The sequence below is a fragment of the Fistularia commersonii genome, chromosome 21 (genome assembly GCF_037954325.1).
Source record: "Fistularia commersonii isolate RoL2024-O1a breed Wild chromosome 21, RoL_Fcom_v1.0, whole genome shotgun sequence".
NCBI classification, from domain to species: domain Eukaryota; kingdom Metazoa; phylum Chordata; class Actinopteri; order Syngnathiformes; family Fistulariidae; genus Fistularia; species Fistularia commersonii.
This window is the reverse complement of record NC_141304.1, coordinates 13,258,119-13,275,203: the sequence shown is the minus strand read 5'-3', so window position 1 is coordinate 13,275,203 and position 17,085 is coordinate 13,258,119. Positions and strand designations below refer to the sequence as shown.

Genomic DNA, 17,085 nt, shown 5'->3' with positions numbered 1-17,085 from the left:
CGTGATTTTTTTTCGCCGTGTGTTCGCTACATGCATATAACTTAATAAGCATGTTGGAAAGCTACACCGCTGGTTATTTACTTTGCTGCATGTTTTTGACATCACACGTGGAGACGCAGCACGGGGTTACGCTCCAAGCTACGTGCATGAGTAAATCATACAGGAAAAAGAAGGACGTGAGACGTGCATTTGATCAGCTTCTTCTCCAATGCAATTGATGACGGTTCTTCCCTGTGGCTTTGGGTGCTTATGTATTTTTCAGTAAGCAGAGGAGTCCTCTTATCTTAATTTCAGATAACTTTGAGCGATGCACCGTATTTGATCGTGATAAATGATAGAAATTGAATTAAAAATGTAATTTTTCCCCTTAATCAAATCTCTTTGTTCTGCGGTGGAAAGGATCAGCACGCTGAATCTGACACTGGAATTGTACCAGGGAGAAGATGAGATGTTAAAAAACTGACAAGCTAGGATTGAATTATTATTTCCGTCGTCGCGCAAGATATTCTGAATATTACTTCGGTGGCATCTGGTCTCATTCCTCTGAGGAAAAAGAACCTATGCGACATGAAGGGAGCGTAGTAACTTTTCAAGAATAAGACAGGAGGCTTGCACCGCAGGGGTGCCGAAGAGCGTTTCTTCAGCGCTGATGCCGAAATAAAGGAGAAGAAGAAGCAATATCGATTTAACGATGGTATATTTAACTGAGCTCAGGAGCCCGACAAAATATCAAATCTGGATGGAAGCCTTTGAAACCTTTGCTGTAAACAACTGAAAATAATAAAACGGTATTTGAACAGGTGATCAACACTATCGTGAGAATAGAATGTATTGCAGAAGGATAAAGAAGGATCAGCCATCACACCACAAGTGACCTCTAGTTTTTTTTTTTTCTGTTGATAATGGAGCAGAAACGCCTCTTGTTTCTCACCAGCAAACATCGACCGACCTGCAGATCCGCGTTGCCGGCTCGTGCCGCGGCGTCGTCTTCGGGGCCGTAGTTGCAGATGCGTACGGCTCTCGAGGGCCGGTCCTGTAGAGCCTTATTATCATCACCCGGTCCACGACAGGAACAGCATGTTCTCCCGTACCCCTTCACGCTTCTTGTCAAATTACATATCGCCTGTTGTCCTTCTGGTCGATTAAAAGGTTACCGTGGTAACCGGGGGAGGGGGTGCTGGTGGTGGTGGTATCGAGTCGCCGGGGTGATTCCCAACCGGCTCGACTCTGTAGCGGCTTTTTTCGCGGTCACCTGTGCGGGGTGTGTTGTGATGGAAACGCTTATACCACAGATTTAATCCCATTGTATAAAAAATACAATTAGATTCTTTGTCAGTTATAAATAAACAGTATAACTTTTTTTTTTTCCTTTACTCTACCATAACACAATATGAATCAATGCCTTGTTTGTCTCTTCATCTGTAGGCGTAATGAGCTTTGGGACTCGGTGCAGCACGCATGGCGGCGAACTGGGAAAGTAATGATGCAACCAATCTGTTGGTTTTTGTGTTTGGATGATTTCATAGACGATGGGCCGCTGCCAGATGAGCCGTTTGAAGCTAAACCTTTACAACCTTTATCGTTTTCCTCTCGCAAAATCCTTTCTTAAAGAGCGTATCAGTCAGGTCGGCCAGTCCCTTTTTAAAATTTGATCCTTTTTATTTCTACCCTCCGTTGCCCGGCGTCTCTGCGAGGGCTTTGGATTGCCCCTCCGTCCTCCTGGAGGGAAAATAAGATAGGCCGGCTCTGCGGGGACCGGAACCGCTGAGCCACATCCCTCCAGCATCACACAAACATCGATATCCTGTCACTCTGCTGACATTGTCCCGGTAGGATCCATGGCGAATGCTGGTTTTACACATTTTCTATTAAGAGGGGGATTTAATTTGACACTAATTTACATGTGCTAGTCAAGATGATGTAGGATCTCACGGTGTTGTGGCTCACCAAGCTAACATGTTGCACCAGCCTCTGGAGTATTGTCTCTATATATTGTATATTTGCATCCAGTAGAGATTTTCTTGACTAAGGAACTTTTTTTAGAAGCAGTTTGTGCCTGCGTTCTTTCCACAAGAGGCCACTAAAAGGTAAAATATCTACCCAATATTTCCCCTCTTTATTTTCCCCCGTCTTCTGTACACGCTGCTCGGCCTGCGCAGTCATTACAGTATTTGTGGCAGTGGATGAACTCATGGGTAATAATTAATGGGGATAGATAAGCTGCAGGAAACATTAATTTTCTGCGACATGCTGGCAAGTGAGTAATTGCTTTCGCACTGAAACAAAAGAAGCAAAAGCCACCTTGGAGACCCCGGAACAGACTTAAGGACGGGTTTTTCCTCTCTCCTGTGTGGTCACCGGCAAATGCTACAATGCTATCGAGCGCTACCCTCCTGTCAGATACTAATGCCCGGCACTTAGTCAATGTCTATGCATCTAGGCCACATTCTCAACCTGGACCTGCCAAGGTGTTTGCTCCTGGGATGAAACTCCGCAGCAGAGAGAAATAGTGGAAAGATCGTCTTCAGGACCCAGTTCTCCCCTCTGATTGATTACTTCCGTGTGGCATCCAAGTTTAAAAAAGACTCGTTGCATTTCTGTCATTCATCGGTTATCTATACCGCTTGTCCAGCACTTCGGGTCAAAGGAGGGCTGGAGGCTATCGGAGCTGAGCTACTGGTCGAGACGCACAACCATTCACCCGTCTGACCAAGTTAGATTGTCCTTGACAATCCTGCATGTACACCATGTGGCCAAAAGTATACGCTCACCTGCCTTGACTCGCACTTAAGTGTCGTCTCATTCCTAATTCACTGGGTTCAATTATGACGTCGTCCACCCGTTGCGGCTAGAACAGCTTCGGCTCTTCTGGGAAGGCCGTCCACAAGGTTCGGGAGTGTGTTTATGGGAATTTTTGACGATATTCGTGAGGTCACACTCTACCTCAGTCTTGAGAGAAGGTGTTCTATGGGGTTGAGGTGCAGGCTAGTCAGACTCTGTCATCCATGTTTTCCTGGACCTTGCTTTGTGCACTGGTGCACAGTCATGTTGGAAAAGGAAGGGGCCAGTTCCAAACTGTTCCCACAAAGTTGGGACCATGGAATTGTCCAAAATGTCTTGGTATGCTGAAGCTTTTAGAGTTCCTTACAACCCCACACCAAAGTCCCACCTTCACCAAACTTCACACTTAGCACAATGAAGTCGGTCAAGTACCGTTCTCCTGGAAACCGCCGAACCCAGACTCGTCCATCAGATTACCAGATGGAGAAGCGTGATTCGTCACTCCAGAGAAGGCGTCTCCACTGCTCTAGAGTCCGGTGGCCCCGTGCTTTGCACCGCTGCATCCGACACTTCGCGTTGCACTCTGTGATGCGCGGCTTGGATGCAGCTGCTCGGCCATGGAGTCCCATTCATTCTTCAGCCGATCTGAAGACCACATGAAATTTGGAGTTCTGTAGCCATTGAATGCAGAAAGTTGGTGACCTCTTCGCACTTTACGCCCCAGCATCCATCACTTTACGTGGTCTACCACTTTGTGGCTGACTTGCTGTCATTCCCAAACACCTCCACGTTGTTGTAACACAGCTGACAGTTGACTGTGGAATATGTAGGAGCGAGGGCATTTCACAACTGGATTTCTTTGCACAGGTGGAATCCTATCACAGTTCCACACTGGAATTCACTGAGGTTCTGAGAGAGACCCATTCTTTCACAAATGTTTCTAAAAACAGTCTGCATGTTCGGGTGCTTGATTTTACACACCTGTGGCCATGGGAGAGATTGGAGCGAATTACTTGGCCACATAGTGTATTTGGATTATGGGGAGGAGATCCAGAGAAAACCAGAATCCTTGCAGACTAGGGGGAGAACATGCAAACAAACCTGGGAGCTTCTGTCTGCGAGGCGAGAGCGCCAACCGCTGTGCTTTGTTGCAGCTCTGACAAATAGAATTTGTTGAAAAAAGGACCGTGATTCTGTTGTCCAGGCCTTGGTGGGGTTGAGCGGTCTAAAATAAATGGCTGAAAAATCTATTGCCGGGAAGATTAATATTGACTCCAGGCAAAAGAGAAAAAATTTCAAAAACTGTCTTAACATATCTAGGAGGCACAGTTTTCATTGTTGGGGTTGTTATAAATAGTAACATTTTTTTGAGTTTTGTTATCCGTGACAAATGACACATAAGCATGGTTTCTTCATTCAGCCGGAGGGAAAACAATGTAATGGGAGGGTTTTGGAAGAACTGGCCAAGTGGGATATTGTGATACCGCACAAAAAAGATGGCGGCGTTACAGAAAAGCGAAATTGTGCCATTTTCGATGGAGGTCCTCGATCCCTCCACCTTCTCCTCGTGCTCAATATTTACATGATTTATGCATCGTGATAATGAACCCCGTCCCAAATGTCATACGGGAAAGCGAACCTTCACCCAATCAATCCTGCCATATGTCACTACAACAATGGCAATAGATGACAGAATGGGGAATCAATTGGGATGTTCTCTCAATGGACTTCCAGTGCCGTTCGATTTACCGTCACAATTGCAAGTGATGAAAGATCTCTCAGGTTCGTTCGCTCCGGTAATTTCCATTCATAGACGTTTGGTTTTGTGCACGACTGTGACCAGAACTAACAAAGTAAAGGGCATAACCTCCTCTGCTGTGGTATTTCGGTGACCACGGACACCAGGTGCATCCGTGATGCGGGACTTGAATGAGAGGAATGGCGCGTTAGCAGATGGAGCCGGAGGACGGCTCCGATTCGACCTGTCAAATTGACTTTATGCTTTCTCTTCAAGTGGAAAAAAAAAAAAAAAAAGACTCATCAGGTTTTATCTTCATTATTCGGCTTTGCACGCACCAGAATGAATGGGCACATTATTCCTTTGTCATGATGTGTCAACGAACCTCACGTAATCCTTAATAAACCTCCCGCAAACTGTTATCAACCCACCATCGACTGTATTACGCGTTCCACATTCTTCACATTAATAAAAGAAAAAGAAAAAGTGAAAAGTGCAAAAAAGGGTTTTATTGCACATTTCTGTGTTGGAAGTTCAAGTGTTCAGGGTTGTGCCGAATTAAGTGCGATGATTCCTCCGGGGTAAAAACTGTTTCTCACTTTGCTTCAAATATACTTCAAATTTGCTTCACTTCTGAAAATTAACAAGGTAACCAAAGGGCTTCATTCATTCAGTTTTCATCAAAGTTAAGGTGAAGTTGCGTGATCTCAATCTATCTCAAAAACAATGCTAAATAATTTGATGAATTGATTGATTTAAATGCATGGACATTTTTCCCCCCTCAACAAATGATGTGCAAGACAGTGGACTACGATTTTATACAGTTTTATATTTGTATTGTCCAGGACTACGGATGGAAATCAGCTATGAGCTATAATCTGGTACAAACATCTCTGCATCTGTGCTTAATGTATTTGTACACTGTCCTTATAATCTTCTAAACAAACAAACAAACGATATTTCCCGATTCCTTTTTGCCTCGATTGTCCTAAACCGCCTCCTTGATTGGCGATGTGACTGGAGCCGCAAAGAGCAAATTCTAGATTAATCGCAAGCGAAAGCGTATTTTTTTCGTTTTAAATGCAAGGTCGTTTAACTGCGTTGATGCGTTTTTGTTTCACAGCGTTTCAGAGATTCCTGGGAAAGAAGGACGTGTCTCAAGAGCTGGAGGAGGCTCACGCCGAGGCTCGCGCTCAGGAAAACCTTCACGTGGTTTCGGTGTTGCAGCTGCTGAAGACCCCCGCTGTTCGATGGCAGCTCATCACCATCATCGTCACCATGGCCTGTTACCAACTCTGCGGCCTCAATGCTGTAATGTTTTTTCCTTCATTTAATCCGATTTAGTCATATTTTTTTTTTGGTCCAGTACAGGAGATAAGGATGCAAAAAATGTATGATAACAAATTTTAAATATGCTATATATTAGCAGGATGCTGACATGAATCCCAGCCAATACGATATAGATTTTTGCCTATTGCTTGAGGATAATTGGAGAAAGGTGTTTTTACCGAGAAGCAAAGACAAACCCGTTCACGAAAGCTTAGTTACCAGGATTTCTGATGTTTTGTTGTATCTTAAACAAGCCGTATTAACCGCGACGTTAACGGCGGGGCTTCATTTTTGTTTCATAAAGTACACAGGTTTCAAAGGGTTTTCGATTTTCGAGGGTAATAAAATATGGCGTGAATGTCTGCGTTGGAGAACAGGAGATGAATCGGAGACGTACGAAGACACATGAAAGAGAAGTTATATTTGGCTCATGTTTCCACAGATCTGGTACTACACCAACAGGATCCTACGGGAAGCAGGCTTTACCGAGTCGATTCTCCCCTACATAACTCTGAGCACCGGAGCCATAGAGACGCTGGCCGCCGTCATCTCGGTAAGTGTCGCCGCTTGGATTCAACAGAAAATCTTTAATTATTGATACGCCCGTTTCATTTGACATTAGAGAAACACAACCCAAACACAAAAAATGACATGAAATCCTGTGTCCAACTATCATGTCCCATGAGACATGTACTCTGAATATGTGTCATTAAAAAAATATATAAGAAATGCTGATAATGATAGATGAAGGATTGTGAAAATGCAGGTCATATTGAGAGATACAACCGTTCCATCTCTCCACAATTTAGGATCTTCAATGAACCTTTATTTTCTCGAGGGAACCGATGAATGTCCGACGTTTTGGAAACTTGACAAACTAAAACAGCAGAGACTTCTGTGCATGACATGGATCGGTATAAGATTGGCCTCCTTAGGAGGTGATTGATCTGTGAAGATCGGCAAAGTAAGAGAACAGGCGGTCCGACTCGTGCTTTCATCACCTGGTGTAAACAATGACTCGGCTGCTTTTATCAGCGATTTGACCCCGAGATATCCTTATTGATATGGCTCATAGCAAAATGAAAATGTGATTTATCAGCTAATAATCAGTTGTACCTTCGTGATCGCTCTCTTTTGGTTGCATGAGAACAAACCCATCCCGTCCCACATTGATGGGATTTAGGACTTTGTTTATTTTCTCGATGCTGCGCTTGTGATGCTCCAGAAGTTCAGAGAGCAAACTAAAGAAACAAACTTTTTCTTTCGATTTTATTTCTCGTTTATTTTAACATTGTTCCACACAGTATGTTTGAGTTGCCGGTTGCGGATGAGGCGCTACACAAATAAACCTGTCCCGCCGCGGAAAGTTGGCAGCAGGTAGTTGCAAAAAGTGGAGAAACTAGCAGGTTCTGGGTTCCTGATTCCATTGCTTTTCCCACCCAAGCATTTTGGCTCAATTGCCGGCTATCTGTGCGTACAACACACTAACCAAAGTGTATAACGGTACTTGTAAACATGTTTCCTTGCCTGAATACACAGCACATATTGGCAACACAAAAGCAAACAGTAGGGGTGAAATTGAGTTTTCTTTTTATGAACCCCGCCGGTGTGTGTGTGTGTCTGTAATTGGTTCTGCGTTCTGAGCGTGTGTGTGTGTTTGCTTGCGTTTGTGTATACGTGCGCGTTTATTTTTTGTTATCATGCCAAAGTGTGGCCCAGGAGGCACCTGCCGTCGCGGGAACTTCCACAGAGGAAATGTTCCCGTGACTCTCGATGAACAGATTGTGGCACCGCAATAGCTCAGGACCGTTTTAGTCATTCCTAGATAGGAATGCCAGTTTCACATTTTAACCCCGTGGTGTTTTTCGTCTTCTCTTATTCTTGTGATGTGACTGCATGGAGATTACGACACTACCATGCATTCAGAGCTAGAAAAAATGGGGCTGTTGTTTGACAGGCAGAATGATGTGAGATATTATTAATTGCAGCTCGGCTACAAATGTGTTTCAATATTTTGACACGTTTTCCAAGTGATTTTAAAGATGGAGCTCATTTTCTGCCGTTCTGACAGGGAACATTCCAGTGGCACTGCTTCATAAAGTATATAAATTCTCTTCATTCAAATACTTATTCATGCTTTATTTCTGTGTATAATATTCAGAACACAAGTTCTGGTTTGTGCTAACCTAAAAGATCACAAAAGCTGAAATAACACACTGCGCAAATAATTAAATTTAGTTGCTGATGATGAATGCTAAATGACTGAAAAAAGAAAGCTTTAATTCAATCTGCTTGAACAGGAATATGAACGGCAAATTTCCAAAAAGAAATCATTCAAAATCCATCAATTAAACAGCAGAGTTATTTAAAAAAAACAGGCATTTGATTTTCATGATACCTTGTGGGTATGGAGTGTCAAAACCAATGCCGTCCTGAAAAAAGATGAACTTCCCAAAACACTTTGGATAATAGCTAATAGCAAACAAGTCAAATTAATTCCACTAAAAAACATGAAGTGAGTAATGAAGAATTTTACCTACATGGAGTCAGTAATGAATGATGCAACTTGATGCATCTGCATGCCGGGTCGTAACGAGCAGGCGAAACCCGGCGTTCTTCACAATCCTAGAAGACTTTCGCTCCGTCGCCGTGAAAGCTCGTCCACACGGAGTTACCTTCTCGCCGCCCTCTGGGACGACGACGACCGCGACTTTCTCGTCCATTCTTGTTTGGACTTGGTCACTTGTTTTCTTTTCGTTATTAGCTGAGGCTATCATTAGCTCAGCGTGCCATGTGGTTCCGCAGGTTCATGAAAACCAAAATATTCCCAGATATCCGCCTTCAAATTGTGTGGATCCTTTTTCCTTCGGCGGCGGCTGCATCACTCCTCCGGCCATGTTGTATCTTTTTTCTTTTTTTCTGTGCTTGCGCGTGTGCTCCTCACCCATTTTTATCCGCGCCACCACACATATTTATAATAATGTTCACATCTCTGCATATGTTTACAATCTTTTTCATTTCTTTCCACTGTTTATAGATTATTTCCGCGTGTTTATCACTACCATGAGTTATTATCAATACATATCTAAATGCACCGCAAGGGAAGAATTTCATTGTACAGGGAAACCCATTGCCACGCCGTACACATGACAATAAACACTTTGAATCTTGAAATTTTCTCGTCCACGTAGAAACGAGACACGGAACTGTTTGAAATAAAAAAAAATTCGATAACGTGACTTTCGAATCGTCCAAATCGATGGATCCTTGAATCGACGATTTTTCCGCACCCTTACCTTCAACCCCAGTTCTTCACCGCCCCTCCTCTGTCCACGTCCAAACCATCCCGGTCTGAATTCTTGTCGAAATCTTCTTGTCTCGGCAACTGGACTTGAATGACTTCTTGGCTCTGCATAGCTCTGGATGGAGAATGTAATGTATCCACAACAACAACAACAAAATGAATTTGCGAAACAGTGAGTTGTTTAACGTCTTCTTAATACAAGAGATTGGCAACTTCCCGATCTGAACGGAAAGTGAGAGAAAGGTGGGCTTGAAACCCCCGGGGGATGGAGGCTGGTGGAGGAGAGCCGCCGCCACCTTCTTGGATGAGTCACTAGAAACACAACACAGATGATTATGGGGAGGACGGAGGCGGTACGAAGTCGACGGCTTGGATGGATTTCCAGATCCCTCGGAGGTTTAAGTGGCGTTGGAAAGAATCGGGGTTTGGTGGAATGGATTTCTTTTAAGAGCCCGTGCACGGTGAAACATTATCGTATTTTTTACAATTATTCTCAGACAGAGTGAGATGTAAATTTATAAGAAGCGGGGAAAAAAAAAAACAAAATTGCAATCATTTTGATGGTAATGTGTTGTAATGATTAATATTTTCATATAATTCATCATAAAATGACCTTCTTAAATTTTATGCGTTCCATTTCTCCAAGTTTATGAACCGAGAGCGTAGGTTGATGAATTTTAGGTTATCGCACATCTCATTAGATACTTTGGCATCAAAGATCCACGCCACTGTTAACAAAGTTACTTGATATACTAGATTAAAGTGATTGCTGCTTTTTTTTAATTTATGACAGTAATTTCAGGTTAGACCTTTTGCGCCAGTGGCGTCGTGGCCCAGCCGCCTGCAGTGGATCAGTTGATTCCACGAGGCTGCAAACGAGTCACAATTGCCGTGCATACCGATGGTCTGTTCTCGTTATGCGATGCCTTAGATTTCTAGGAGAAAAGCGTGTTTCTATTTATTCCTTTGACGCCGAGTGCTCCTATGGCCATTAGCAACTGCACCCACAACATCATGATCACTCACAGGTGAAGTGAATAACATTGATTTTCTCATTACAACGGCCCCAGTCGGGCGCTCGGGATTTATTGGTCTGCAAATCAGATATGTCGGAAGCAGGAACATGGGCAGGAGTAGGGAAGTGAACCACTTTGATTTGGGCCAAATGGTGACGGTTGGGCGATTCGGTCAAAGCATCTGGCATCTGTGGTGAGATGTGTCTGTTTTCTTTTAAATCCTGTGGATTTCCAGGATTTCCACATTGCATTCACCATGGTGTTGGATTCTTTTTGCAGGATAGTGGACTCTGGAAAAAAAACTAAAACACAGGTTCAAGCCGCTGACTCGGCCTCCAAATTCCACACCTGAGCATCTGCGGGTTGTGCCGGACAAACAACCCCAGGCCTCATCTTGCAGGATTTAAAGGATATGCCCCTCAGGTTGCATCCTCAGGTTCATTGAATGAATTTTCCCAGATGTGTGGATGACGGAGTGAATGGTCGTAAGCCGCTATAGGAGGCTCTCGCCCAATAACAGCTAGGATAGGCTGCAGCATCCCGGCAACGCTGATCGCAGGATTACCCGTATAAATTATGAATGAATGAATGATCTCAAAAGAAATTAAAAATCCCTGGTTATGAAATAATTGGTCAAGATGTGAAGCTGAACAGGTCATCTCTACTAGTCATGCTCCTCCATGGCTGAGCAATCCAGCATAAGATTCACTCTCTGGTGCATTCAGGGCCAGATCTCTTAAGGAGCAAATGTTTTTATGAATTGCAGCAACTTGCAACTGTGACAAAAAAAACCCAACCCTAAAATATATATAATATATATAATAAATATATATTAAAAAAAAAAATATATATATGTATATATATACATGTATGTATATGTGTGTGTGTGTATACATATATATATAATTATATATATATTATAACTACATTTTGTATATATATGTGTGTATATATATATATATATATATATATATATATAAAATATGATTTTTGCATTTTTATTTCACTTTCAATGTGCGCTGCCCGATAGTCAATGCGTGCAAAATCGTACAAGTACTGATATGAACATTTTGATATCGGGGAAAATCCTGCGTTACACGGCAGCTTTCTATTTATTTGTTTTTTTCTTTGTCGTTTTCATCACACACGGCGCCGCCCGAAGTAACATCTTATCCGTTTGTGTCCAATTGTATCTGCTCACAGCGTTTCTCCATACGTCCTGTATATTCACGCCTTGAATTTACATCTCATCGAATTCAAATGCATCATGCCGCTTCAAGCAACAATCCGTTCAAAAACCCACCTTTGGTTTCATATATTTTTAACCTGACTTATTCATTCTTGCTTTCATTCGCATAAATAAGTGGACAAGATAAGCAAAACATATGACTCCCTGATGCAAAAATACCGTCCACTGACCTTATGCTCCCATTTCTCTTCATGCCCTGCTGGGCCATCGCCCTTTTTCTGCGCACACTTGTCACTATACAGCCGACTAACACACCAGACTGGTGGAGTGTGTGCCAGTCCACATCAGATCACGCGTGTTCCGCTCTGTCGTCACACTCCGAAGCCCTTTGGTAATACAAAGTCCACAAACAACTTTTTTTTTTTTCACAAATTAAAAAAAAAAACAACAAAAAAACAAAAACTGACCCTTTGCTTGACAATGGATGTTGAAGTTAAAACTTTTCTGACGATCATTCATTCATTCATTTTTTTTTTTCCATTCTGTTTTTCATTCTTATCCTGTTGTTGTTGTTCTCTCTGCTGTCTGTTTACTTGTGGATGTCTTTTGCTATTTTCCAATTGTCTATTTATATTGATATTTATTATTCCCCACTATGGGGGATCAATAAAGTTTATCATATCTTATCTGAGAGGATACTTGGATAATCATTCCATCAACAGTGTGTTGCACACCTGAATGAGAATTTTATCTTATCTTATTCATTATATATGCCGTTCATCGTGCGGTCGGGGTCGTGAGGAGCTGGATCCTCATTCATCCAACGGTTCATTCAATTTCGGGTCTGCGATGAACCTCCTGCATGTCTTTGGATTGTGGGAGAAAACAGTAGAAACGGCGAGCAGAACACTTAGACTTCACAAAGAAAGACTAACTAAGTGCTAACCGCTGCGCTGCACCGAAAGATCAGAGAATCACACTTTATTGATCCTCATTGGGAAAATTCAGATATCGCAGCGACAGAGGATAAGTTGCAGTAAACATTGAGGTTAATGTATAAATAGAGAGACATTAAAAAGGACAGATACAACAACAATAAAAATAGGATAAGATGTACTTTATTGATCTTCATAGGGGAACTGTCACAGCAACAGCTATAGTGTCAATAAATAGGAATATTAATATTAATAGAGACAATAAAAACAACAACATCAAGGATAAGAATGGAAAACAGAGTGGGAAAAAAAAAGACAGTAAGGGTGACAGTGGACAACCGAAACGACGACAAGGATAGGAACGTAAACAGAGTGACAATAGCGATGACAAAAATAAACAAAAATAAGCAGGATGTGAACGGACTGAGACCGACAAGGATAAATAGGACAGAGTTAGGGCGTGAATTGTGTGAATGTGTGAGGTAGAGAAGTCGTCGTAGCACAGATGCACCGCGGTACAGTCAGAGTTGTGTGCCGTCGACACTGTTGCTATACAGTCTAATGGCCGTGGGCACAAAGGAGCGTCTAAAGTGTTCAGTTCTGCAGTTGGATGATCGAAGTTTGGATAAAATTATGGATAAAATGGATAACGCCGGCGCTTCGGCCTCACAGCGTGATTCTGGTTCGATTCTGACAAGGGTTTTTTTCTAATCTCCCCGTGTCTGCGTGGGTTTTCTCCGCTTTCCTCCCGCAGTCCACATGAAGCAGGTTAATTTTTGGGAAGAAAATTGGGAAAAACTGGTCCTGAATGACTGAATGAAGGGTTTTGTCTCCGGCGACCAGTCCAGGGTGAACCCTGCCTCTCGCCTAATGAGAAAAATACATTAGAAAAATTGCTGCATGAGAACAGGAGCAGGTAGAGGCCGCTCGTTTAAAGTTTAAACTTTGTATCACGCTTTTGATTGAGCGTGATACATTTTGTTGCAGGTGGAAGTGAATTTACAACTTTCAAATGTACTTACCGAAATGAAGAAAATGCCGGCACAAAGAGAAGTCTATCTGCATTGTTGCTCCAATGCTGTGGTGTTTTGTTGTTTGTTTCTCACTAGTGTGACAGCAGTCATAGAGCCAGTGTTCCCGCAACAGCTTTCCTTATTCACCGCCTTCCCCAAGGGCTGTCTCTTCCTCGGATGGTGCAGAAAATTGCAGCACATGTGAAGGGCCAGTGACGCCTCGAGCTTCGGACAGTTGTCTTTGACGGCTCATCTGCTTTTTTGATGTGATGAATGATGACTGGACGCTTTAGCCCTGTCAACCATGAGGGCTGAAATCACTGTTTAGTTTGTCGAGCCGTGGGACATCGGGATGTGTTGATCATTCACGCTGTGAGAAAGTGGCATTTTAATCCAATCCATTGTGTTATCTGCGTGACTAAGGTTATTTCAGCATGCAGTAGCAACCGCTTGAAACATTTCTTTTCATTTACATGGACACCACCTGCATAATTGACTCCTGCAACTATATTTTTTACGGTAGTAAAATCGTCTCCAGTTCGGAAACGGACGTGCCTTCTGTCTCCTGTCTCATCCCTGACTGGTAATTACACAGGACACGTTCCTACGGTGGGCAGACACTTCCCATATGTCCCGTTCCCTCACATGCAGGCACACTAACTCATAAATATTCAGCCCGTTTGCCCGTTCAGAAATCTTAATGAGTTGCAACTTTGGCCGGGAGTTTGGGACAGATAGCAAGGGAGAGAAAAGAGAGAGAGTGCCTCTGTGCATGTGTGTGTGTGTGTGTGTGTGTGTGTGTGTGTGTGTGTGTGTGTGTGTGTGTGTCAATTTGACTTGGGGAGAAATGTCCGATGCCTTCGGGGCCAGTGGGAAGTGCAAAGGCACATTCACGTATGAAGGTCTTTGCTATCTTTGTGGGGACCTGTGGCTGACAATGATGCCTCTCCCGGCCCTGTTACCGCAAACACAACCAAAACCACTGCATGCATAAGCGACATAAAAAATAGAGGTATAAGAATGAATGGGTGCAGCTGTTGCTGGAACGATCAAGCCGTAATTTGCATTTACTGTTTAGAAGTGATTTATCTGGATGTTGTGGATTCAGAATAATCATTTCATTTGTCATTTTGATGAATGAACCCGACACTGGAGCAAGAACGGCAGCGTACAAACGAACATTGTTTTTAATGGCATGTTAAGACGACGGAGACGTTTTCAGCTGAAGTCTAATTAAATTAAATGCGTATTATTAGTTGTGATCTTTTTATTTTGTACATGATATTACATTTGAATTGCTTTTTTTTTTTTTTTTTGCTGCAAAAAGGACATGGGGATCCCCTGAAAAACGGTGAAATGAGATCGGACGATACGCACGCGCGCACGAGACATTTCTTCTCGTCTTTTTTTCCACTCTACTTCCACAGAGAAGCCTATCGAAAGCGCGTTCCCCGCAAATACCAGTGACCTTTCCGACAGCCCGATGAAATCCCAGTGGTTAGGTTCGGTGCGGTTAGAGCCTCTGAGGCCGTGATCGAAGACGACAGGCATCGCTGGCTTCGTTTCAGGCTCAGGCGAGAGCTCAGAGACGGGCGAGCTTCCATCTTCCGTCCCGGATCGCATCCATAACCCAAACAGAAAGGTACCCGGTAGGCCAATGAGAGGCGATTGTGGAATTATTGATGAGCCGCGATCAACACTGTAACCCGGGTTTTCCCCCCTGCAAATCTGCAATCTGCAAATCCTGTTTCTGTGAGGAGAATTGTGACGGTCAAAGATCTAGGATTTTGCCATTTTCACATGAGATTCTCATGAGCTTTACAAAACTGTCACCGAAATGTCGATTTTGATGGCGCTGCGGTTGGGGATAGGTCCCCGGTTCAATTCCGACAGTAGGTTTTTCCGGGTGGAAAATTTGTCTGGTTTCCCCCCACAAATATAGTTCATTGGAAACTCTAAATGTGAAAACCTGGGAGTGGTTCTACGTCACTATGTGCGGCTCTGCGGTCGGCAGGCGGCCCAATGACCGCTGTGTTCAACCTCGTAAAACCCTGCATGCAGGATAAGCAGTGGAGAAAATGCATGAATAAATGAATTACTTGTTGAGTCAGGTTGGGATTTTCTATATTTCCCATCCTATAATACTCCCAGCCGGGAACAAAATTCCACTGCCCCTGCACCATAACAATTAAAAATCTTAATTCCAGTAAAGGTCATGCTCTTAATAATGCCAATTTTTAGACTTGTGTCACCAAATACTCTTGAAAGTATCTCAGAGGGAATTCATTTAGGATGAGAGAAAAATCTTCCCGTCCTCTCTCCGTCCTTCCGTCGTCCCTTTTCTGCCGTGATCCATTGCAGCTCGTAAAGGGAGGGTGAACTGGGGCTCTTTCAGACAAGGGCAGAACAAACAGTTGTTTTGCACAGCTGGCCTCTGCTCAGAAGGGTTGAAGTGCCTGTCCAAACCATCAGGGGGATTTTTTTTCTTTTTTGGACAAACAAGGATTCTTCATGTGTTTTCCCATCTCATTTAAATGAAAAAAAAAAAAAAATATGGTTTCGCTCATTGAAAATGGATTCCAGAGGGATTTAATAAGAATCAGGAACAGGGAAGGGAGTGGTTTCTGGGCTAAGCAGCTCATTTTATTGTCATCGCGCAGCCAAAAATACTAAATTTGGGTGCAAATCCACAATTGTGTTAAAGATAGGAAAGAAAACCCATAACCCCAAAAACGACTTCCACATTCTCCCAGTCTACGTCACACAGCACGTAACCACTCGTACCACAGCCAAGCATTTATGGACATTTGCACACACATGCACTCCAGTAGAGACGTAAGTAAAAAATAGAAATATATAAAAATAAGATAATAAATATATATAAATATATATAGGCGCAGTGTCAATCTACAGTGTGATAAGATGTAGAAAAATAGATTTTACGTGTTGGAATGGGTTTTGCAACTAGAGCTTCAGTTATTGCACACATTTGTAGGAGTTTATTGCATATCTAGTTTTATTTCACCTGAGTATTTAATGTTCTCTAACCCTTTTTGCATTTTTGTGATGGCAGCCGAACTTGGCTCACAGGGCTTTTCCATATTTAGAAAAGAAATGCAGATGTCACTACTACCCCCGGCTCAGACCCCAAAACACACAGGTGGTTCATAGGAGACCCTAAATGTCCCATGCATGTCAATGGAGGGTCTCAGTTCATGTTGAATTCTTGTCGAAATCTTATTTTCTTGGCACCCGGACTTGAATTTCTTCACTTGAAGATGTTTCAGCCTTCATCCGAGAAGCTTCTTCAGAAACTGTCAACTAGAGTCCATTTGTCAAGACAAGAAGATTCTGACAAGAATAGTTGTATGTATCAGTATAATAAGGATATAATTAGTTGAGATCAGGATGATAGGTGAATGCAGTGTTTCTTGTTTTTGTCAGCTATTACAGAATTTCATACACCAAAAGGTGCGAGAAATAATACAAAGTGTTTGTTGATATTATCCGGATGCCATATTAAAATCACGCCGTGTCATTCAGTCTGTCAGACTGCAGTCTAAACTCCGTCGCACGGATATTTCACATCTGCTTCTCAAGTCCCGAATGGTACGCGTCCCAGTTTTCAGCACCGGCTGCACAATTGTCCCGCTTTTCACACTTTGGTGGCATTTTTCATGTCCCGCCCCCGCAGACCATCGCCAATCAATTTAGAAACTGCAAGTCGCTATACATTTCAATTAGACATTGATCCGTCCGTCAATTTGTCGCCGTCGTCGT

At 42.9% G+C, this 17,085-nt stretch overlaps 1 protein-coding gene across 5 annotated transcripts in view; it reads left to right on the top strand.

The window, feature by feature from the left end:
• slc2a9l2 (solute carrier family 2 member 9, like 2) overlaps positions 1-17,085 on the top strand; it is a 98,148-nt gene that overhangs the window by 41,909 nt on the left and 39,154 nt on the right. For all 5 annotated transcript variants that reach the window (XM_086168970.1, XM_086168971.1, XM_086168967.1 and 2 more), the window contains 2 exons: positions 5,643-5,830; positions 6,291-6,401. In XM_086168970.1, coding sequence (XP_086025096.1) covers positions 5,643-5,830; positions 6,291-6,401 — 299 coding nt within the window. The remainder of the gene's footprint in view (positions 1-5,642; positions 5,831-6,290; positions 6,402-17,085) is intronic.